General features: G+C 48.7%; 1 protein-coding gene across 1 annotated transcript in view; it reads right to left on the bottom strand.

Annotated features, from left to right (window-relative positions):
- Positions 1–24,381, bottom strand: part of FBXO41 (F-box protein 41) — a 94,111-nt gene that overhangs the window by 55,817 nt on the left and 13,913 nt on the right. Inside the window, exon 2 of the mRNA XM_050943365.1 lies at positions 11,106–12,097. Coding sequence (XP_050799322.1) covers positions 11,106–11,842 — 737 coding nt within the window. The 5' untranslated portion in view covers positions 11,843–12,097. The remainder of the gene's footprint in view (positions 1–11,105; positions 12,098–24,381) is intronic.

Below are 24,381 nucleotides of genomic sequence, written 5' to 3'. Positions count from 1 at the left end.
TATATGAATGCAAATAAAGTGTTTTGCAAGGTTACTTGACATTGAGATTAGCTAGAGAGAGAAAAGGAAAAAAAGCACTGTGCTAGCAGACTCAGGAGGAAACAGAGAACCTGCACGTCAGAAGATAAACACCGGAGGGCACCCCAACACAAGAAAACAGGAATCATGACTTTCTAAGGCAAAAATTGCCGGCGAAAACACATTCAAGAAGCCTGAACACAGGCGACACAATGAGATGAAAGAAAGAGAAGAACAAATCAAACAGGCAGCACAAAAAGAAATACAGAGGAGAAGAGGTTGCCACCGAAGGAAACAAGAAGAAGAAGAGTTGAGCCACCGGCGAGAAATGGAAAAGCACCCAAAGAAATGGAAAAAAAAACAAAAGAGGAAGAAGAAGAAAAGTAAAAAACAGAGAAAACATGAACTGCAGTTGGCAAAGTGGGCGCATGTGCCAGCCAACCCTACAACCCAGCGCCAAATATTGCGCCACAGCACAGGAAATTCCCACCTACAAGGCAGGTGATGACACCGAGGCCTTCTTGGAAAATTTTGAAAGAGCCTGTCTTGGGACAGCATTCCCGAAGACAGTACACTGGTAGAATTGAGGTCACAGCCTCAGTGGACTAGGCAGAGGTGGCAGCTGAAAAAGCCTTAAGCACCAATGAAGACTATAACTTTTTCTAACCAAGGCAGAGACAGTATGGGGATAACCCAGATCATGTCCGTCGGCGCGTCACAACCAAAGTGGAAACAGAGGTGTCATTTCCCAAACACGCCTACTACATTGCAAAAAACTATAAGGCTGGCTAACAGGAATAAACATTCAAACCTTGAAAGAACCTGAACCTCCTATACAAATGGAGCAGTTCTTGATGTGTCCTGAAAACATCAGCGGTTACATACAGATGGAAACCCCAAAAATATCGCTGAGGCGGGGGAGATGGAGCCAAATGGATGGAACTAGGCAGAAAAGCAAGAAAGCTACTGCAAGGGGAACGATTACCCCCGGGAACACCAGACATAAACCATACAACGAGGACAGCAAAAGACCCCCACATACCAACCAAGTAAAGCCACAGTTACCCTACCCTTCAAATCACCAGTCTCCAGTAACTCACCTCGGCCCAGTGACCATCAGAGGGAAGATGCTTTAAGGTAATGAAAACTAGGACATATCAAAGGCCAAGTGTCCCAAAGAAAACCATGCGAGTGCAATTCATGTACACCACCATCCACACCCATGATCCCCAGGCCCGGATGCCTCTCAAATACCTTGGAGCGAAGGGAAAAATTGAGAGTGGGACGGAAAGAGGTACTGCTGTGAAGATACACAGGGCACAGTGTCAGCTATCCACAATCCTTCGTGACCACAAATTCATCAACCACAAAGGCCAAAGTTACAATTTACCCCTTCATGTCACCAAGCTGTAGACTTGCCTTACAGACTCAACTGCCTGTCCATACAAAGGCTGGTCAGGAATGTGGACTTTTTGAGTCCCTATGACAATTACCTATCCCAATGCAATAGGGGGAAGGACTGGCCAACAGAGTGAGGGCGGGCCAGGAGAGTGGAATGGTTACACGTAGCCAAACCAGGCAAGCTTCAGACCCATTCCGTTTCCTGAGCCGTCCACAGAGGCCACGTCGTGTACAGAGACACAGACAGAGGTAGTGGACCAGGATCCATTGCATACCATGAAAATCAGCCACAGCATCTTCAGCCAGAACCGGAACTGGAACAAACAACCAGCACCAGCAAGAGCACTACATCTTCAAACTCAACCGCCAGAGGGCGCCAGCGAGCCACAAAACTGGCAGGGAAGCGACAGACAGCCATACCAAAAGGCTCAGCCAGAGCCTGAATACCTCAGGTGACCAGCGCGAAGAGCGGTTTCACCAGCAACGGAAACAACCCCAGCACTAAATCACTTCAGAGGGACCAAGCCAAGTCAACAGTTGAGGAATAATGGTGACCCAGCCTCAAAGGGAACAGTTCAGATGAGCAGGAATGCGGATGACAGCCTCAGAAGCAATGGGCGGCGGAACGGAGCACCCCCACCGCCTCTCAGCTCTTCTAATCTATCCCGGTGTTATAGCCAAGGACTTCTTATACAAGGAAATTCTTCTGGTGGACACCGGGAGAATGCAGCGCACAAACGTTGGTGTTCCAACTAAGCACCGGAGAGGAAGTCTTAAGCGTAGCCACATGATCATCCCAGTGGCCATGCGGGGGTGAACAGAACAAGGACCGGTGGGGAAGTCCTTCCACTGGCGAGGGGATGGGAAGGACCGTGCCAAGTATGTCCGGTCTTGCTGAGGTATGCCAAAGAGTGGGAAAGCTCAAGACCAGGTCAAGGCCCTCTCCAGCCACTCCCATAATTGAGGTCCCATTTCAGCGAGTAGCTGTGGATATTCTGGGCCCTTTCCCAAAAAAGACGCCAGAGGAAAGCAGTACGTACTAACTTTAGTGGACTTTGCTACCCGATGGCCAGAAGCAGTAGCTCTAGGCAACACCAGGGCTAACACTGTGTGCCTGGCCATAACAGACATCTTTGCCAGGGTAGGTTGGCCCCTGACATCCTTACAGATTCAGGGTCTAATTTCCTGGCAGGGACCATGGAAAACTGTGGGAAACTCATGGGGTGAATCACTTGGTTGCCACCCCAGTACCACCATCAAACCCAATGGCCTGGTGGAAAGGTTCAATGGAACTTTGGGGGCCATGATACGAAATTCATCAACGAATTCTCCAATAATTGGGACCTAGTGTTGCAGCAGTTGCTGTTTGCCTAAGGGCTGTACCACATCCCAGTTTAGGGTTTTCACCATTTGAACTTGGTGTATGGTCACGAGGTTAAGGGGCCATTACAGTTGGTGAAGCAGCAATGGGAGGGGTTTACGCCTTCTCCAGGAACTAACATTCTGGACTTTGTAAGCAACCTACAAAGCACCCTCCGACACTCTTTAGCCCTGGCTAGAGAGAACCTAAAGGATGCTCAGGAAGAGCAAAAGGCCTGGTATGACAGACATGCCAGAGAACGGTCCTTCAAGGTAGGAGACCAGGTTATGGTCTTGAAGGCGCAACAGGCCCATAAGATGGAAGCATCATGGGAAGGGCCATTCACGGTCCAAGAGCGCCTGGGAGCTGTAAACTACCTCATAGCATTTCCCAATTCCTCACTAAAGCCTAAAGTGTACCATGTTAATTCTCTCAAGCCTTTCTATTCCAGAGACTTACAGGTTTGTCAGTTTACAGTCCAGGGAGATGATGCTGAGTGGCCTGACGGTGTCTACTACGACGGGAAAAAAGACGGTGGCGTGGAAGAGGTGAACCTCTCAACCACCCTGGAACGTCTGCAGCGGCAACAAATCAAGGAGCTGTGCACTAGCTTCGCCCCATTGTTCTCAGCCACCCCAGGACGGACTGAACGGGCATACCACTCCATTGATACAGGTAATGCTCACCCAATCAGAACCCCACCCTACCGAGTGTCTCCTCATGCCCAAGCTGCTATAGAACGGGAGATCCAGAACATGCTACAGATGGGTATAATCCGCTCATCTACCAGTGCATGGGCATCTCCAGTGGTTCTGGTACCCAAACCAGATGGGGAAATACGCTTTTGCGTGGACTACCGTAAGCTAAATGCTGTAACTCGTCCGGACAACTATCCAATGCCACGTACCGATGAGCTATTGGAAAAGTTGGGACGTGCCCAGTTCATCTCTACAATAGACTTAACCAAGGGGTACTGGCAAGTACCGCTAGATGAACCTGCCAAGGAGAGGTCAGCATTCGTCACCCATGCGGGGGTGTATGAATTCAATGTCCTTCCTTTCGGCCTTCGAAATGCACCCGCCACCTTCCAGAGGCTGGTAGATGGTCTACTAGCTGGACTGGGAGAATTTGCAGTTGCCTACCTCGATGATGTGGCCATTTTTTCAGACTCCTGGCCCGAACACCTACTACACCTGGAAAAGGTCTTTGAGCGCATCAGGCAGGCAGGACTAACTGTTAAGGCCAAAAAGTGTCAAATAGGCCAAAACAGAGTGACTTACCTGGGGCACCAGGTGGGTCGAGGAACCATAAACCCCCTACAGGCCAAGGTGGATGCTATCCAAAAGTGGCCTGTCCCAAGGTCAAAGAAGCAGGTCCAATCCTTCTTAGGCTTGGCCGGATACTACAGGCGATTTGTACCCCACTACAGCCAAATCGCTGCCCCACTGACCGACCTGACCAAAAAGACCCAGCCAATGCGTAAGTGGACTGATGAGTGTCAAAAGGCCTTTACCCAACTTAAGGCAACGCTCATGTCTGACCCTGTGCTCAGGGCCCCGGATTTTGACAAGCCATTCCTAGTAACCACCGATGCATCTGAGCGTGGTATAGGAGCAGTGCTCATGCAGGAAGCAACAGATCACAACTTCCATCCTGTCGTGTTTCTCAGCAAGAAACTGTCTGAGAGGGAAAGTCACTGGTCAGTCAGTGAAAAGGAATGCTATGCCATTGTGTACGCCCTGGAAAAGCTACGCCCATATGTTTGGGGACGGCGGTTCCAACTACAAACTGACCATGCTGCACTAAAGTGGCTTCATACTGCCAAGGGGAACAACAAGAAACTTCTTCGTTGAAGTTTAGCTCTCCAAGATTTTGATTTTGAAATTCAACACATCACAGGAGCTTCTAATAAAGTAGCTGATGCACTCTCCCGTGAGAGTTTCCCAAATTCAGTAGTTAAAAAGTGTTCTTAAAAATGTAGAAGTCTGTTAGTTATATACTTAGGAGTATATGTAAAGGTGTATGTGTTGTATTAATCTGTTTATTTTCAAGTTCTAGAAGGAAATCGCCGCCAGTGAGCTTCCCCACTGTCTGCAATTTGGGGGGCGTGTCATAAACAGATAGCTAAGGGTTAATGTCTCTTTCACCTGAAGCACCTGACCAGAGGACCAATCAGGAAACCGGATTTTTTCAACTTTGGGTGGAGGGAATTGAGTGTCTCTGTGTCTTTGTTTTCTGGCTGCCTGCTTGCTCTGAGCTTTGGAGAAGTAGTTCTACTTTCTAGTCTTCTGTTTCTAAGTGTAAGGACAAAGAGATCAGATAGTAAGTTCTATGGTTTCTTTTCTTTGGTATTTGCATGAATATAAGTGCTGGAGTGCTTTGATTTGTATTCTTTTTAAATAAGGCTGTTTATTCAATATTCTTTTAAGCAATTGACCCTGTGTTGTATCATCTAATACAGAGAGAATATTCGTACTTATTTTTCTTTCTTTTTATATAAAGCTTTCTTTTAAGACCTGTTGGAGTTTTTCTATACTTCAGGGAAATTGAGTCTGTACTCACCAGGGAATTGGTGGGAGGAAGGAATCGGGGAGATTTGTGTGTTGGATTGCTAGCCTGACTTTTGCATTCCCTCTGGGGGAATAGGAAAGTACTTTTTGTTTCCAGGATTGGGAACAGAGAGGGAGATTCACTCTGTTTGGAATCACAGAGCTTGTGTCTGTGTATCTCTCCAGGAGCACCTGGAGGGGGGAAGGGAAAAAGGATTATTTCCCTTTGTTGTGAGACTCAAGGGATTTGGGTCTTGGGGTCCCCAGGGAAGGTTTTTCAGAGGGACCAGAGTGCCCCAAAACACTCTAATTTTTTGGGTGGTGGCAGCAGGTACCAGGTCCAAGCTGGTAACTAAGCTTGGAGGTCTTCATGCTAACCCCCATATTTTGGACGCTAAGGTCCAAATCTGGGACTAAGGTTATTACATGGTGGGAGATAGACAGAATCCAGAAGCCAGTAGAAATATTATATTTTTCTTTTTCTCTGCTAAGGGCTTTTTAGCAGAGAGAAACAGTTTGGTTTTAAAAGGGAACCAGAGAGAAATTTTTTTTTTCTGCTCTCTCTGGCAGTTTGTGGCTTGCATGTTAAGCAGAAGTCGTTAAGGACTATTAACAGTCTTTTGTCACACAATAGCACTCCCATTGAGAGTCGTACCAGCACTTATAGGCATGCAAATAAAGTGGTTTTTCTGGTTCCCTTCATTGAACATTAGCTAGAGAGAGAAAAGGAAAATTAGCTAAAGGCACTGTTGCTAGGCAGACTTCAGGAGGCAACAGAGAACCTGCAGTTCAGGAAGATAAACACCGGAGGGCACCCCCAACACAAGAAAACAGGAATCATGACTTCTAAGGCAAAAATTGCGGCCGAAGAACAAATCAAAGAAGCTGAACACAGGCGACAGATGGAGATGAAAGAAAGAGAAGAACAAATCAAACAGGCAGCACACAAAAGAAACTAGAAGAAGAAGAGTTCGCCCACCGAAGGAAACAAGAAGAAGAAGAGTTGGCCCACCGCCGAGAAATGGAAAAGCAACAAAAGAGAATGAAGAGAAGGAAAAACAGAGAAAACATGAACTGGAGTTGGCAAAAGCTGGGCTGCCTGTGCTAGCCAACCCTAACCACCCCAGCGCCAAATATTGCTCCACAGCACAGGAAATTTCCCACCTACAAGGCAGGTGATGACACCGAGGCCTTCTTGGAAAATTTGAAAGAGCCTGTCTTGGGTACAGCATTCCCGAAGACCAGTACATGGTAGAATTGAGGTCACAGCTCAGTGGACCTTTAGCAGAGGTGGCAGCTGAAATGCCTAAGCACCAAATGAATGACTATAAACTTTTTCTAACCAAGGCCAGATACAGGATGGGGATAACCCAGATCATGCCCGTCGGCGCTTCAGAACCCAAAAGTGGAAACCAGAGGTGTCATTTCCCAAACACGCCTACTGCATTGCAAAAAACTATGAGGCCTGGCTAACAGGAAACAACATTCAAACCTTGGAAGAACTGAACCTCCTCATACAAATGGAGCAGTTCTTGGATGGTGTTCCTGAAGACATCACACGGTACATACAAGATGGAAACCCCAAGAATATCGCTGAGGCGGGGGAGATTGGAGCCAAATGGATGGAACTGGCAGAAAGCAAGAAAGCTACTGTCAAGGGGAACGATTACCCCAGGGGGCACACAGACCATAAACCCTACAACCGAGGACAGCCAAAGACCCCACATACCACCCAAGTAAAGCCACAGATACCCTACCCTTCAACCTCACCAGTCTCCAGTAACTCACCTCGGCCCAGTGACCCATCAGATGGAAGATGCTTTAAGTGTAATGAACTGGGACATATCAAGGCCAAGTGTCCCAAGAACACCATGCGAGTGCAATTCATTACACCACCATCACACCAAAGATCCCCAGGCCCGGATGCCCTCAAATACCCTTGGAGCGAAGGGAAAATTTGAGAGTGGGCGGAAAGAAGGTTACTGCGTGGAGAGACACGGGGGCACAAGTGTCAGCTATCCACCAATCCTTCGTTGACCCCAAATTCATCAACCCAAAGGCCAAAGTTACAATTTACCCCTTCATGTCACAAGCTGTAGATTTGCCTACAGCTCAACTGCCTGTCCAGTACAAAGGCTGGTCAGGAATGTGGACTTTTGCAGTCTATGACAATTATCCTATCCCCATGCTACTGGGGGAAGACTTGGCCAACCAGGTGAGGCGGGCCAAGAGAGTGGGAATGGTTACACGTAGCCAACCAGGCAAGCTTCCAGACCCATTCCTGTTCCTGAACCGTCCACAGAGGCCCCGTCTGTGTTACCAGAGACCCAGACAGAGGTAGTGGACCCGGATTCCATGCCTACCACTGAAACAGCCACAGCATCTCCAGTCCCAGGCCCGGAACTGGAACAGCAACCAGCACCAGCAAGTGCAACCACATCTTCAACCTCAACGCCAGAGGGCGCCAGCAAGCCAGAACTGGCAGAAGCAAAAGACAGCCATACCCAAAAGGCTCAGCCAGAGCCTGAAATACCCTCAGGTGCACCAGCGGAGAGCGGTTCACCAGCAACGGAAACAACCCCATCACCTACATCGCTTCCAGAGGGACCAAGCCCAAGTCCACAGTCTGAGGAAGAACTGGTGACCCCAGCCTCAAGGGAACAGTTCCAGGCTGAGCAGGAAGCGGATGACAGCCTTCAAAAAGCTTGGGCGGCGGCACGGAGCACCCCACCGCCTCTCAGCTCTTCTAATCGATCCCGGTTTGTTATAGCCCAAGGACTTTTATACAAGGAAATTCTTTCTGGTGGACACCGGGAAGAATGGCAGCCGCAAAAACAGTTGGTGGTTCCAACTAAGTACCGGGAGAAGCTCTTAAGCTTAGCCCATGATCATCCCAGTGGCCATGCTGGGGTGAACAGAACCAAGGACCGGTTGGGGAAGTCCTTCCACTGGGAGGGGATAGGCAAGGATGTTGCCAAGTATGTCCGGTCTTGTGAGGTATGCCAAAGAGTGGGAAAGCCTCAAGACCAGGTCAAGGCCCCTCTCCAGCCACTCCCCATAATTGAGGTCCCATTTCAGCGAGTAGCTGTGGATATTCTGGGCCCTTTCCCAAAAAAGACGCCCAGAGGAAAGCAGTACGTACTAACTTTAGTGGACTTTGCTACCCGATGGCCAGAAGCAGTAGCTCTAGGCAACACCAGGGCTAACACTGTGTGCCTGGCCCTAACAGACATCTTTGCCAGGGTAGGTTGGCCCTCTGACATCCTTACAGATTCAGGGTCTAATTTCCTGGCAGGGACCATGGAAAAACTGTGGGAAACTCATGGGGTGAATCACTTGGTTGCCACCCCGTACCACCATCAAACCAATGGCCTGGTTGAAAGGTTCAATGGAACTTTGGGGGCCATGATACGAAAATTCATCAACGAATTCTCCAATAATTGGGACCTAGTGTTGCAGCAGTTGCTGTTTGCCTACAGGGCTGTACCACATCCCAGTTTAGGGTTTTCACCATTTGAACTTGTGTATGGTCACGAGGTTAAGGGCCATTACACCACTCTCCTTTAGCTGAAATGACTTTTCTCCCTCCCTGGTATGTATCCCTCCGGATTTCATTTTCTTCTACATTATTCACAAGAAATAAAACACACTTCCCAACTAGCTCTGGAGCAGGGGTAGGCAACTTATGGCACGGGTGCTGAAGGCGGCACGCAAGCTGATTTTCAGCGGCACTCACACTGCCTGGGTCCTGGCCACCGGTCCGGGGGGGCTCTGCATTTTAATTTAATTTAAATGAAGCTTCTTATACATTTTACAAACCTTATTTACTTTACATACAACAATAGTTTAGTTATATATTATAGACGTATAGAAAGAGATCTTCTAAAAACGTTAAAATGTATGAGTGGCACGCGAAACCTTAAATTAGAGTGACTATATGAAGACTGGGCACAGCACTTCTGAAAGGCTGCCGACCCCTGCTCTAGAGGGAATACTCCTTCACTGCAGGGGGCGCTGTGACCACCTCTGGAATATTGTATTGCATGGCGGGCATCATGGTGCCCAAACCGGGGGCGGAGGGGGGGAGAAGAGTTCCGAGAAGTGTAACAAAAACCATCATGAGGCTGGAAGGACTGACTGAAGGGAAGAGAGGAAACAGATCTAGTGCGGCTAATGATTCCGGGCAGGGGACCAGATAGCCCAGGACTTGCAAGACTCGAAACACCCAGAAGGGGAAGCAGATGCGAGGGCTAATGACGGGAGTTATGGGAGGAAAATAGGAAGGCTTCAATCAAGGAAGTCCTGCTTGTCAGGGAGATGGATCAAGCTGTGAAATAGCCTCAAAAGAGCGGAAGCCACATTGCTTGGGACATTTTAAAACTCGAGTGGACTGAACACTAGACAACCTCCCGAAATGGACCAACCCTGCACTGGCTGCGAGGTATGGGCTGGACGATCTCTTCGGTCCTTTGCATCTCTAATGTCCGAGTATCAGAGTCTCAGTGGGTTTAAACGGGCGTTAAAACGAGGAATGGACATTTATATGGCTAACAAAGTAGCCCCAGTTCTAACAGTCAGTGCTAACAGTCTGGAAGGGTACGACAACGTTAAGCTTGGTAAAGCCAATCTAGATCCCGAAGGTCTAGTACGGCACGTGTCATAAACAGATAGCTAAGGGTTAATGTCTCTTTCACCTGAAGCACCTGACCAGAGGACCAATCAGGAAACCGGATTTTTCAACTTTGGGTGGAGGGAATTTTGTGTCTGAGGTCTTTGTCTGTCTGCCTGCTTTCTCTGAGCTTTGGAGAAGTAGTTTCTGCTTTCTAATCTTCTGTTTCCAAGTTGTAAGGACAAAGAGATCAAATAGTGAGTTATATGATTTCTTTTCTTTGGTATTTACATGTCTATAGTGGCTGGAGTGCTTTGATTTGTATTCTTTTTGAATAAGGCTGTTTATTCAATATTCTTTTAAGCAATTGACCCTGTATGTGTCACCTTAATACAGAGAGACCATTTGTATGTATTTTTTCTTTCTTTTTAAAACCTGTTAAAGTTTTTCTTTACTGGGAAATTTCAGGGAAATTGAGTCTGTACTCACCAGGGAATTGGTGGGAGGAAGAAATCAGGAGGAGATCTGTGTGTGTTGGATTTGCTAGCCTGATTTTGCATTCCCTCTGGGTGAAGAGGAAAGTGCTTTTGTTTCCAGGACTGGGAACGGAGAGGGGGAGTCACTCTGTTTGGATTCACAGAGCTTGTGTCTGTGTATCTCTCCAGGAGCACCTGGAGGGGGGGAAGGGAAAAGGATTATTTCCCTTTGTTGTGAGACTCAAGGGATTTGGGTCTTGGGGTCCCCAGGGAAGGGTTTTCAGGGGGACCAGAGTGCCCCAAAACACTCTAATTTTTTTGGGTGGTGGCAGCAAGTACCAGGTCCAAGCTGGTAACTAAGCTTGGAGGTTTTCATGCTAACCCCCATATTTTGGACGCTAAGGTCCAAATCTGGGACTAAAGTTATGACAGCACGTCCTACATTCCTCGAGAGCACAGCTTATTGTCAATAGGGCGGTGCTGAAGGACAGCAGCTGAGCAGCTGGCCTGTATTTCTGTGACAATCACACCCCCCCCCCTCCGAGAGTGGAAACATACACACACAGAATCACACGTGAGCACAGAGACATGTGCACTGCTGCGGAAACATGAGAACACACGGAAGCACGTTAGTGTGTGCAAGGGAGCACACACACACCTTCCCCTGTAAGGAAGATGGGGCAGAAACTCACTGTTGTTTGCGGGTCAGCTCCTGCTCCTTCTGCACCAGGTCCTGCTTGAGGGAAGCCAGCATCTCCACGCTGACGTCGACCTGGCGGGAGAGCTCCATCGCCCGGTCCTCCAGCTCCTGCTTCTCCCGGCTCAGCCTCACGCTCTCCTGCTTGGCCTTCTCCAGCTCTGAGCTCTTCCGGTCCAGCTCCACCTGCAGCCGGCCCACTTGTGAGGCGATCTTCTGCTCCACCTCTTCCGTTAGCTTCTCCAGCCGCTTGTCCACCTCCAGCTTCTCGAAGGCCCGAATCTTCAGGCGGGTCAGGCCTTCCTCATAGGCAGCGTCCACAGCGGCGGCGGCGGCAGCGGCGGCAGCAGCAGGAGGGGTGGTGGCCGAGCTCATGGCCTTGCGGGTGAAGATCTCAGTCAGCGGGATCTCGATCTCGTGCACGTAGCAGGACGCAGAGGAGGAGACGGGCTCCAGCTCGTCGGCCGAGATGAGGTCGCAGGCAAAGCGCTGCTCCTTGCTCTGGAAGGAGGTGCTCTCGAAGATGTCCCGTCGGGCGGCTGGGGTCAGCAGGGTGGCATCAGATGCCAAGGGGAAGACGGTGGCATCGCAGATGCTGTTGGTCTTGGACAGGATATAGAGAGTCTCATAGGTGTGGTTGTACTCCAGGTGGGCCCGCAGCGAGGAGAGGCTCCGGAAACGCTTGTGTTCCCCGCAGCGTGGACAGCGGTAAGGCAGGTCCAGAGAGGCCATCCCTCAGCCAGAGCCGCTCCGCCTGCCACACACCCTTCCGCAGGACGGAAGCAGGGCCGCTGTCATGGTGCAGGCCAGGGGGCGGCGGGGACACAGGGAGGGGTGCCGGCGCTGGGGGGAAGAGGGCACCGTGGGGCGGGGTGCTGGCTCCTTAAGGGCATTTCCAGTTAAGGGCCGAGAGGCAGACGTGGCGAGCGGGCAGGTGGTGAGCCTGAGGGAGGTTGGTGCACCATCAGGCGACGCCGGCACTGGGCACTGAAAGAGAAAAACAACATCAGCGGTTCATGGCAGTGCTTCCACCTTCCCTCCCCCCACAACCCCTTTCCTTCACCCCCACAGCTACCACTTCTTGTTCCCTTCCCTTCCCCCAGGACCCCTTAGCTCTCCTCGCCCCCCCGCAAACACCTGTCCTTCCTGTTCCCCTGCCTCGGGATCTCTCTCCTTCCTCAGCTCCAATCCTGGGTGACTTTGCCTATAGTGTGTAAAGGGACAGCCCTCTCCCCCCCCCAGGCTGGAGGTTTTTAAGCCACACTCTGTCTGTGAACGTTTGCCTGAGATGGTTTTCCAGAGGATCTGCTCTAGTCAAACTGGGAATTGTTCTCTGACCTGCAGGAGGTCAGACTAGCTGACTGCAATAGCCCCTTCTGCCCTCGAGTTCAGCCAGCCAAATGCTGCTCCCCACTCGGGGGCATCAAACCCCTCCCTTGCGCCTGCCTCATCAGGTGGCTGCGATGCCACTTACAGAAGGCAAAGACAGCAGGTTCAGATGTAGTCGCTAGAACCCGTGAGGCCAACATCACGCTCCTATGCACATGAGACATGGGGTATGTCTACACTACGGGATTATTCCAATTTTTCATAAACCGGTTTTGTAAAACAGATTGTATAAAGTCGAGTGCACACGGCCACATTAAGCACATTAATTCGGTGGTGTGCGTCCATGGTCCGAGGCTAGCATCGATTTCTGGAGCGTTGCACTGTGGGTAGCTATCCTGTAGCTATCCCATAGTTCCCGCAGCCTCCCCCGCCCATTGGAATTCTGGGTTGAGACCCCAATGCATGATGGTGCAAAAACAGTGTTGCGGGTGATTCTGGGTAAATGTCATCACTCATTCCTTCCTCCGTGAAAGCAATGGCAGACAATCATTTCACGCCCTTTTTCCCTGGCAGACGCCACAGCATGGCAACCATGGAGCCCGTTCAGCTTTTTTTTTTTTTACTGTCACCGTATGTCTACTGGATGTTGCTAACAGACCCGGTACTGCAGCACTACACAGCAGCATTCATTTGCCTTTGCAAGATAGCAGAGACGGTAATCAGTTGTTCTGTACCGTCTGCCATGCCATTGTAAATTGGCGATGAGATGACGGTTATCAGTCATTCTGTACCATCTGCTGCTGACATGGGTGCCCCTGGCTGAGGTCGGCCGGGGGCGCAAAGACAAAAATGGGAATGACTCCCTGAGTCAATCTCTCCTTTATGGTATCTAAAAATAGAGTCAGTCCTGCCTAGAATATGGGGCAAGTGTACTAGAGAACCAGTGTACCAGAGAACCAGAGAGCACAGCCACTCCGTGTCAGATCCCGCAGAAATGATGAGCTACATGCCATTCTAGGGGGTGCCCCTGCAACAATCCCACCCGTTGCTTCCCTGCTTCCCCAACCCTCCTGGGCTACCGTTGCAGTGTCCCCCCACTTGTGTGATGAAGTAATAAAGAATGCAGGAATAAGAAACACTTGTTAGTGTTAGTGACTTGTTAGTGAGATAAAATGAGGGGGAGGCAGCCTCCAGCTGCTATGATAGGCCAGGCAGGACATTAAGCGGTGCGGGGGAGAGGAGCCCAGCATCCCGCTGCTATGATAGTCCAGGCAGTACAGAATCTTTTTCTTTACACATGAAAGGGAGGGGGCTGATGGAGCTCAGCCCCCAGTTGCTATGATGAAGACGGTTACCAGCCGTTCTGTACCATCTACTGGGAATGACCGGGAGTCATTCCTATTTTTACCCAGGCGCCCTAGGCCGACCTCACCTGAGGCCAGCCAGGAGCACTCACGGGATGATGACAAGGATGGCTACTAGTCTTACTGCACTGTACCGTCTGCCACCGGGGAGGGGAGGGGAGGGGAGAGGATACTGCTGTTCACTGCCGCAGCATCGCATCTACCAGCAGCATGCAGTAGACATACGGTGACATTGAAAAAAGTCAAGAAACGATTTTTTTTCCCTTTTCTTTCACCGGGGGGGGAGAGGGGGTAAATTGATGAGATATACCCTGAACCACCCCGGACAATGTGTTTGACCCTACAGGCATTGGGAGCTCAGCCAAGAATGCAAATACTTTTCAGAGACTGCTGGGGACTGTGGGACAGCTGGAGTCCTCAGTCCCCCCTCCCTCCCTCCATGAGCGTCCATTTGATTCTTTGGCTTTCCGTTACGCTTGTCACGCAGCACTGTGCTGTGGACTCTGTATCATAGCCTGGAGATTTTTTTCAAATGCTTTGGCATTTCGTCTTCTGTAACGCAGCTGTGATAGATGCTTAAGGAAATTGAGGCTCAGGTGATCTTCAGTGGGATTCTGTCGGTTCCTAGAAAAGGACAACAAAGGTGTGACAAGATTATGGCGATCAACAGATGGCTCAGGCAGTGGTGCTATAAGGAGGGCTTTGGGATGTACGGCCGCTGGGAAGCATTTATGGACAGAAGACTGTTCTCTCGGGGTGAACTTCACATGAGTAAGGAGGGAAATAGACTTCTAGGATGGAGGCTCACCCAACTGATTAAGAGAGCTTTAAACTAGGAATTTGGGGGAGATGGTTGGGAGATGTCCAGGTAATCTCCATGCCGGAATTTCTTCTTGAGAGGGAAGAAAACAAAATAAGAGGGGATACAGCCGTGGACAGAAGAATTGGCATAAGGAGGAAGGGTAGTGTAGATACCAGTCTAGCAGGTGATGCTGGTGGTGGAATGTCTGTGCCTAACTGGGTAAAGAATGTCAGTGATGCCAAACGGCAAAAATTAAGATGTCTGTACACTAATGCGAGGAGCCTAGGTAACAAAATGGAGGAACTAGAGCTACTGGTGCAGGAAGTGAAACCGGATATTATAGGGATAACAGAAACATGGTGGAATAGTAGTCATGACTGGAGTACAGGTATTGAAGGCTATGTGCTGTTTAGGAAAGATAGAAATAAAGGCAAAGGTGGTGGAGTAGCATTGTACATCAATGAGGAGGTTAACTGTAAAGAAATAAGAAGTGATGGAATGGACAAGACAGAGTCTGTCTGGGCAAAAATCACACTGGGAAAGAAAGCTACTAGAGCCTCCCCTGAGATAGTGCTTGGGGTGTGCTACAGACCGCCAGGATCTGATTTGGATATGGATAGAGACCTCTTTAATGTTTTTAATGAAGTAAACACTAATGGGAATTGTGTGATCATGGGAGACTTTAACTTCCCAGATATAGACTGGAGGACAAGCGCTAGTAAGAATAAAAGGGCTCAGATTTTTCTGGATGTGATAGCTGATGGATTCTTTCACCAAGTAGTTGAAGAACCAACAAGAGGGGATGCCATTTTAGATTTGGTTTTGGTGAGTAGTGAGGACCTCATAGAAGAAATGGTTGTAGGGACAACCTTGGTTCGAGAGATCATGAGCTAATTCAGTTCAAACTAGATGGAAGGATAAACAAAAATAGATCTGGGACTAGGGTTTTTGACTTCTCAAGGGCTAACTTTAAAGAATTAAGGAAATTAGTTAGGGAAGTGGATTGGACTGAAGAACTTGTGGATCTAAATGCGGAGGAGGCCTGGAATTACTTTAAGTCGCAGCTGCAGAAACTATCAGAAGCCTGCATCCCAAGAAAGGGGAAAAAAACCATAGGCAGGAGTTGTAGACCAAGCTGGATGAGCAAGCATCTCAGAGAGGTGATTAAGAAAAAGCAGAAAGCCTACAAGGAGTGGAAGAAGGGTGGGATTAGCAAGGAAAGCTATCTTAGTGAGGTCAGAACATGTAGGGATAAAGTGAGAAAGGCTAAAAGCCATGTAGAGTTGGACCTTGCAAAGGGAATTAAAACCAATAGTAAAAGGTTCTATAGCCATATAAATAAGAAGAAAACAAAGAAAGAAGAAGTGGGACTGCTAAACACTGAGGATGGAAAGGAGGTTAAGGATAACCTAGGCATGGCCCAATATCTAAATAAATATTTTGCCTCAGTCTTTAATAAGGCTAATGAGGAGCTTAGGGTAATGGAAGGATGACAAACGGGAATGAGGATATGGAGGTGGATATTACCACATCTGAGGTAGAAGTCAAACTTGAACAGCTTAATGGGACAAAATCAGAGGGCCCAGATAATCTTCATCCAAGAATATTAAAGCAACTGGCACATGAAATTGCAAGCCCATTAGCAAGAATTTTTAATGAATCGGTAAACTCAGGGGTTGTACCGTACGACTGAAGAATTGCTAACATAGTTCCTATCTTTAAGAAAGGGAAAAAAAGTGATCCGGGTAACTATAGGCCTGTTTGCCATCTGTAGTATGTAAGGTCTTGGAAAAAATTTTGAAGGAGAAAGTAGTTAAGGACATTGAGGTCAATGGTAATCGGGACAAATTACAACATGGTTTTACTAAAGGTAGATCGTGCCAAACCAACCTGATCTCCTTCTTTGAGAAGGTGACAGATTATTTAGACAAAGGAAATGCAGTAGATCTAATTTACCTCGATTTCAGTAAGGCATTTGACACGGTTCCACATGGGGAACTATTAGTTAAATTGGAAAATATGGGGATCAATATGAAAACTGAAAGGTGGATAAGGAACTGGTTAAAGGGGAGACTACAACGGGTCGTACTGAAGGGTGAACTGTCAGGAGGTTACTAGTGGAGTTCCTCAAGGATCAGTTTTGGGACCAATCTTATTTAACCTTTTTATTACTGACCTTGGCACAAAAAGCAGGAATGTGCTAATAAAGTCTGCGGATGACACAAAGCTGGGAAGTATTGCTAACACAGAGAAGGACCGGGATATCACACAGGAAGATCTGGATGACCTTGTAAACTGGAGTAATAGTAATAGGATGAAATTTAATATTGAAAAGTGCAAGGTCATGCATTTAGGGATTAATAATAAGAATTTTAGTTATAAATTGGGGACACATCAGTTGGAAGCAACAGAGGAGGAGAAGGACCTTGGAGTATTGGTTGATCGCAGGATGACTATGAGCCGCCAATGTGATATGGCCGTTAAAAAAGCTAACGCAGTTTTAGGATGCATCAGGCGAGGTATTTCCAGCAAAGATAAGGAGGTGTTAGTACTGTTATATAAGGCAATGGTGAGACCTCATCTGGAATACTGTGTGCAGTTCTGATCTCCCATGTTTAAGAAGGATGAATTCAAACTGGAACAGGTTCAGAGACGGGCTACTAGGATGATCCAAGGAATGGAAAACCTGCCTTATGAAAGGAGACTCAAAGAGCTTGGCTTGTTTAGCCTAACCAAAAGAAGGGTGAGGGGGGATATGCTTGCTCTTTATAAATATATCAGAGGGATTAATATTAGGGAGGGAGAGGAATTATTTAAGCTTAGTACCAATGTAGACACAAGAACAAATGGGTATAAACTGGACACTAGGAAGTTCAGACTTGAAATTAGACGAAGGTTTCTAACCATTAGAGGAGTGAAGTTCTGGAACAGCCTTCCAAGGGGAGTAGTGGGGGCAAAAGATATATCTGGCTTTAAGACTAAGCTTGATAAGTTTATGGAAGGGATGGTATGATGGGATAGCTTAATTTTGGGAATTAATCTTTGATTATCAGCAGGTAAGTATGCTCAGTGGTCTGTGATGGGATGTTAGATGGGATGGGATCTGAGTTACTGCAGAGAATTCTTTCCTGGGTGCTGGCTGGTGAGTCTTGCCCACATGCTCAGGGTTTAGCTGATCGTCATATTTGGGGTCGGGAAGGAATTTTCCTCCCGGGGCAGATTGGCAGAGGCCCTGGAGGTTTTTCGCCTTCCTCTGCAACGTGGGGCATGGGTCACTTGCTGGTGGATTCTCTGCAGCTTGAGGTCTTCAAACCACAATTTGAAGATTTCAATAACTCAGACATAGGTTTGTTATAGAAGTGGATGGGTAGGATTCTGTGGCCTGCTTTGTGCAGGAGGTCAGACTAGATGATCATATTGGTCCCTTATGACCCTAAAGTCTATGAGTCTATAAGATTTGTCTCCCCATACAGCGATCAGATCCAGTATCTCCCGCACGGTCCATGCTGGAGCTCTTTTTGGATTTGGGACTGCATCGCCACCCATGCTGATCAGAGCTCCATGCTGCGCAAACAGGAAATGAAATTGAAAAGTTCGTGGGTCTTTTCCTGTCTACCTGGCCAGTGCATCCGAGTTCAGATTGCTGTCCAGAGCGGTCACAATAGTGCACTGAGGGATACCGCCCAGAGGCCAATACCGTCGATTTGTGGCCACACTAACCCTAATCCGATATGGTAATACCGATTTCAGCGCTACTCCTCTCGTCGGGGAGGAGTACAGAAACCGGTTTAAAGAGCCCTTTATATCGATATAAAGGGCCTCGTTATGTGGACGGGTGCAGCGTTAAATCGGTTTAATGCTGCTAAAATCGGTTTAAATGTGTAGTGTAGACCAGGACTCAGAGGAGGAACAAATGGTGGAGAAGAGAAAGATGGAAAGCCTGTGACAACAGTGCCTGGGAGGAGGGGAGGTGCTGTCTCAGAGTGGGCTCTGGCTCCACCAGGTTCAACGCCAAGGATTAATTTGACCGAAGGTGATCCAGGAACGACCACCAGGCACCAACAAATGGAAATCTCTGGCAACCTGCAATGGAGGGTCCAAGAGAAGGGCTTTCATAAAGTAATCTCTGTCCCTCAGCACAAAACCCGCACACAAGGTGGTACAGTTGTTGTGGGCCAAGATTGAGATGTATTGATAGAGTAAGTTGTGTGGGGAACACAGGGGCTGGAATAGCAGCTGGCTGAGAGTCAGGAGCGAGGGACATTGGAAGAGCTGTGTGGGGCCCCCATGAGGGGCTGCAATTAGGAGGAAGGGGCATTGGCAGAGTTTTGGGTGGGGAGCCCAGGGCTGGGACAGCAAGGGGCTGCGGGTTTGGATTGAGGGGCATTGGCAGAACTGTGTGTGTGGGAAAAACACGATTTCCTGAGGATAATGAGGCAACTGTTACCACCCCTGCTGAGGATCTGTAAGGAAAACATTATTTACCAAACTAAATGCTTCTTCCCTTTCGAATGAGGGAGGAAAGGAAGGGAATTTAATCAAGTGTGAAATTGACATCTGCCTTGGGCAAACATACCAGACCCCCCCTTGATCCTTGTTAACTAACGGTAGGGAAGCCTCGGTGTAGATAGCTATCCAAAACCAGTCAGAACTGATCAGGCGCCGACACCGGAAAATGCATTCGTTATTCAGCTTGGCTTCTCCTGCGCGGCTTCTTATTTTGGGCACCGGAGGGATTTTCTTTGTGACGGCAGCCTTGAAATTAGTGATGGGAATGACCTCTTGGATCACCTAGTCCATTCCCTTCAGCAGGACCATCCCCTGCAATTCTACTCTGTGGTACCATCTCCTGTGCACCTTCACCCAGGCCAGCGGCAAGTGTCCCAGACAAATGAGACTTCTGCCATTTCCACTGGGGGACCATTACACTGCCTGATAGACACCAGAGCCAGGCTATCCAGCTTCCTGCTCTTCAGCTGAAATTTCCCTGTGCTTGATTTCCCCACATGGCACTTTGCAATTGCCCGACTCCCTTTTCCCTTCTGCTGGGTGCACAGAAGCCATATTTATTCTTCTGAGCCGTCTGATTCTTTAGCTAAGTGCAGGATGACAAAGTACCCAGTGCCCATGGTGAACACTGACCATTTATTCCTGCTGTTTGCTCATCTGTCTCAGCCCATCCTTGCATCAGCCGCAGGCCCCAACTGACAAGGTAAGTGAGGCAAACGCTGCCTAGCAATAGTTGTTACATTTACCTCTTTAGAAATGGGGGAACCTTGTTTACTTATTTAGCCTATGCGATACGCTGCTTCTCCTGTACCTTAGTCTTCTCCTTCAGTGGCTAGCACCCCGACACACAAAGAGGCTGTATTTGTGCACACAGGCATTGGGGATATATCTAATATGCTGGAATGAATGGTAGCACTCCTGAAAAGCCCTGGAGTGAAAGCCCTGGAGACCAGAATCCTCCATTTCTGGTATAACATGGGCAGTGACAATGCCAGCTCCCTGTGTGCACACACATAGCCCCTTACCCTGACATGGTGGGAACACCTCTAGGAGTCTGGAGAACTTAGTCTCCATGGGTCTTTGAGTCCCCTGCTGCAAGGGTCAGCGCCACGCCCCAGTTTGACCTGAGCACTAGCCAGCCGTCTCTTATATGATCCCACACCACCTTCAGCCCCAGAAAACAGCCAGAGACTGTACCGGCTGCGTCTGTGGGCAGGCTTGTTATTAGAGGTGAGGCCTGAAACGCACAGAAGCAGCAGGTTGATTTGCCCAAGCAGCACTCAGCCTGCAGGGCCCGGGAAAGCATTAAACCATTCTGACTAGCAGAAAACAATGTGCATGGGCATGACGTGGAAATCTCAGGGGACAATGGATAGGCCCTGACAGGGAGCCAGCACAAACAGAGGGCCGCTCTCATTGTGCATCTAACACACAACTCGCGTCTCTCCTCTCTGTGCGCTTCATCGTCCACCCACCGAGCTGGAGGGAATCTGGGAGTCAGGGGCTGCACAAAGGCCCGAAAGGACCATTGTCATCATCTAGTCTGACCGTCTGCATAACACAGGCCTCAAAACCTTCCCCAGAGATTCCTGTCTGAGCTATAATCACCATCGTTTCTGCTGCTAGGGCATTCCCCAGGACTCAAACCCAGGACCTCTGGCATCACAAGCAAGAGGCAGACCCCTAGGCCAGGCATTAGAAGAAGCCCATAACTCACGCACAGTCAGGGGTATAGTGACATACGCAGCAGATGTTCTCAGGAGCTTGCTGAGGACAGGACACAAATTCTCAGGCCTTGGGTATTGTTCAGGTTCAAGGACTGGAGCACATTGCCCTGAGCTACCTAGTGACCCTAGCGAGTCATCCACTGAAGTCATTGGGACTGCCTGCCATTGAGAGTTGCCCAATCTACATTGGCCTTTTGAGAAGTACCTTTCTAGTCATGCAACCCCACTGGAATCCAAGAAGTTTCCCTGTGATCTCATTCCAGGTTGAGCTCTTGAGAACTGACTCTTGCAGGGTAATCCCCACTCCAACTTGAGTCAGCGGCAAAACTCCCATTGACTAAAATGGAAGCAGAATCAGGCTGCAGATTAGGTTTCCACGACAGAAAGAACAGTTCTCCTCATGCCGGTTTTGCATTAGACCAAGGTCTATGGTCTAGGAGATTTTCTCCTTCTCTGACTATAACACTTGCCTGTTGGAACTCATCCCTGTGCAGGGGTGTCATATGGAAATGTTTCATTTTGATTTTGACCTTTTTTATGTTTAAAACCATTTTCCCCCACTCTAAATTCACTAACATCTCAAAACAAAAAGCCAGTTTGACTCAAAACCCCCACAACTTTTTGTTTCAAAACCATTAAAGCAGGGGCATGTTTCACCGCTTCTGAAACATTCCCCCCATCCCTATATCTTTCTGAGTCGGGAAATTCGTTAACGGCGACCCTGTGTCACGGAGAGTGTTGGTTTTGATGAATTGGCATTTTTGGCACAATATGGTTCATCGAAATATTGACAGTCTGCTCTCTCACATAGGCATCAACTTTCTTCTTTCCAGGTGGGTGCTCCGCATGAGGCCCCCCTTCCCCCAAGGCCCCACCCTCACTCCGCCTCTTCCTGCCCTCACTCCGTCCCCTCTCCTCAGCGGTTCCCACCTGCTGCCGAACAGAGGAGGGTGCTGAGTACCCACCATTGCTTTCTTGCGTTTGCGCCTGCCCCGGAGCAAGCCGAAGTCAGCACCTATGATCTCTCAGCCCCACTTTGAACTCGAGTGGGTTTGAGGTGGAGAGTCCTGGTCTGGGATTCTCTGGCCTGTCCTAGGCACGAGCTCAGAGTAGAGGATCACAATGGGTCCTTCTGGCCTTTGTGCATCCTTCGTTGCGAAGTGTGAGTATCACGTTCTACCCCCTTGTACAATGCTGTAATTAGAGGGGGATTCCTACTTGACCCCTCCCATGATCATCAGAGGCTTGACACAGGCTGATTACACTCAGCCTGCACAGCCACCAATGTTGCTGTTGACACCGAGCCATCTGGAAGGTCTCACACCTTCAAGAAGCAACCAGCCTCTTAAGATGAAGCATTATCCCTCAATGTACATTTCCAGAGTCCCTTGCTTCTCAAAAAGAAAAGCCAAAGCAATTTGCAAACTGACCAGAAATCACTCTGCCCTCCAAGGAAATGAAGTCTCATCTGGGGTGGAGCACAGCCTCTGTCGTACATAAGGGTTTAGGACAGAGTGGGAAGGAGAAACGACCAGATTCTCTGCTGCAGCAAAGGCGTGCTTAGCACTGCAGAGAGGGGCGTCGTCAGGGAGTTGGCTACAGATTTTCTAACCAGCCCCAGGCTGGAGCAACGTGGGTACAATAGGCACAGGTATGCTCCAGTGCTAGTTTGTTTCTGTGTCCATATAACATTGCTGGATTACGTGCTACTCAGTTTGGCTGGCACAGGCTTAACTAGGGAAATCCATCTCATTGAGACATCTCTCGGGAAAGCTACGATATTCGATTGCTGCTTAGTAGGGACGGTGACTCCACCTCATGGGGATGCCGTTACGTGATTTTCTGGTACTAAGATCCACGTGGGTCTCTCTTCTGTGCTTGCTCTTCCCTAACAGAAGATTTCAGACCCTACACAGTGGTGACACACCCTGGAGTGGATGACCTACTGCCCCTCTGCCTAAGCTATTTCCTTCAATACTATTCTGCAGCAGGGAATTTCAGAGGGTGTGACAGCGACTGTTGGAGTTAAGGTTGCACAAGCATTTCCATCTTAACCTTTGGGATTCCTTATGACCAGGTGTTACTTATGCCCAGACCTAAATTTTGGAAACTTTTACCTTTCAAGCTGAAATTTTTGACTGGCTGTGATGCTGTCAAACCTCCGGGGCAGGGTACAAGATAGAAATTTTGGCAGGAAATCACCATCCCTGTGAACGGGCTAAGCATCCTGGTGAACGCTGGCTTTGATTGGAGGGAGTTATGACCAGTGTGTTTTCTAGACAGAGTCTGCTCACCAGGCCCATAAAACGTGCTATTGAGTAAAGCTACTCGGAGCATATTCACCTGCTAAGGCAGTGCACATATTGTGAGATGAGGAGCAGGGCAGCTGGTAAGGATTACAAGAAGAGGGGCTCCCTACTACAGAGCTTGCTGGATGTGAAAGATGGTGTCCAGCCAGAGAGCATGAAATTGCTAAATGTGGAGTTGGTTTTGGTTTTTGTTGTTGTAAACCTAGGTGAAGTAGGAAGATAGCCTGAAACATAAACCCTCGTATCAGAGGCTTGAGGCCTGAACTAACATAGTGGTCAAAGCTTTGCTGATATAAAGCAAAGTCAGGTTGTGAGCAAGAGGCAGGCCCTGATCACAGGGGCTGATCTTACAGAAATACACATTCCTAAGTAGTGCTAGGCACAGAGCACTCCCGCAAACACATTCCAGAAGGGTGGTCCCAGAACATCTCGATACCAACATATGCCCCAAAGAGAACAGGAACACTCTGACCTATCTTAAAGATAAAGGCAGGATGACAGCCTGATGGATGGAGATGTTTTGATCAAACCAACATGTATAAGGTAATGGGTGGTGGTTAACAATGTCAGAGGGTGGCACCTAGCCATGTCAGAGGGGCAATACGTAACTTGTTTGTATCGATGTATAAAGAGTTATCTCAGAGGGAGTGTCTTTGCCTGGCCTAAGGGGGAACAGAAAGTCCTGCCGTTCACTGAGCTGGTCCATTGTTAGGAGCATCCATGTATTAGTGGTCCGGCAGAATTTGCAAGTTACTAGCACCATGCTCAATCGACAATAAACCTGGCCATTTGCCTTCATCCCTTAATGGCTCTTGTGGTCATTGGGCAGTTCAATCGAGGTCTGCCGCCTGCACAGAGCTGGGATGGCACAAAGAGAGAACACACACACACACACACACACACACAGCCAAACATCTGACTACACTAGGAAATTCCATGAAAAAACTCCATTAAGAGAATGCTAAGGCTGTATGTGTGAGCATTCAAAGTCAGGAAACACCATGGTGAAAGTGGTAGGCTCCCCCTTAGTGTTGCCCCCTCTTATTTTAGGGGTTTTCTCAGGTACCCATCACCCCGGTATCTAAGTTTGTGGGGGGGAGCGTAGAACAAAGGGATTGAACCCATCTCTATCCCAGCCATGACTCTTGGGTGATGTGGTGGTCAAAACCAACGGCGGAAATACCTGAGGATTGGGAGTTTCAGCGGCATTCAAATCATTCCAGAGAGGAAC

Source organism: Gopherus flavomarginatus, chromosome 3, assembly GCF_025201925.1.
Source record: "Gopherus flavomarginatus isolate rGopFla2 chromosome 3, rGopFla2.mat.asm, whole genome shotgun sequence".
NCBI classification, from domain to species: Eukaryota; Metazoa; Chordata; order Testudines; family Testudinidae; genus Gopherus; species Gopherus flavomarginatus.
Note: the sequence above shows the minus strand (reverse complement) of the source record. Positions and strands in the feature narration are given on the sequence as shown.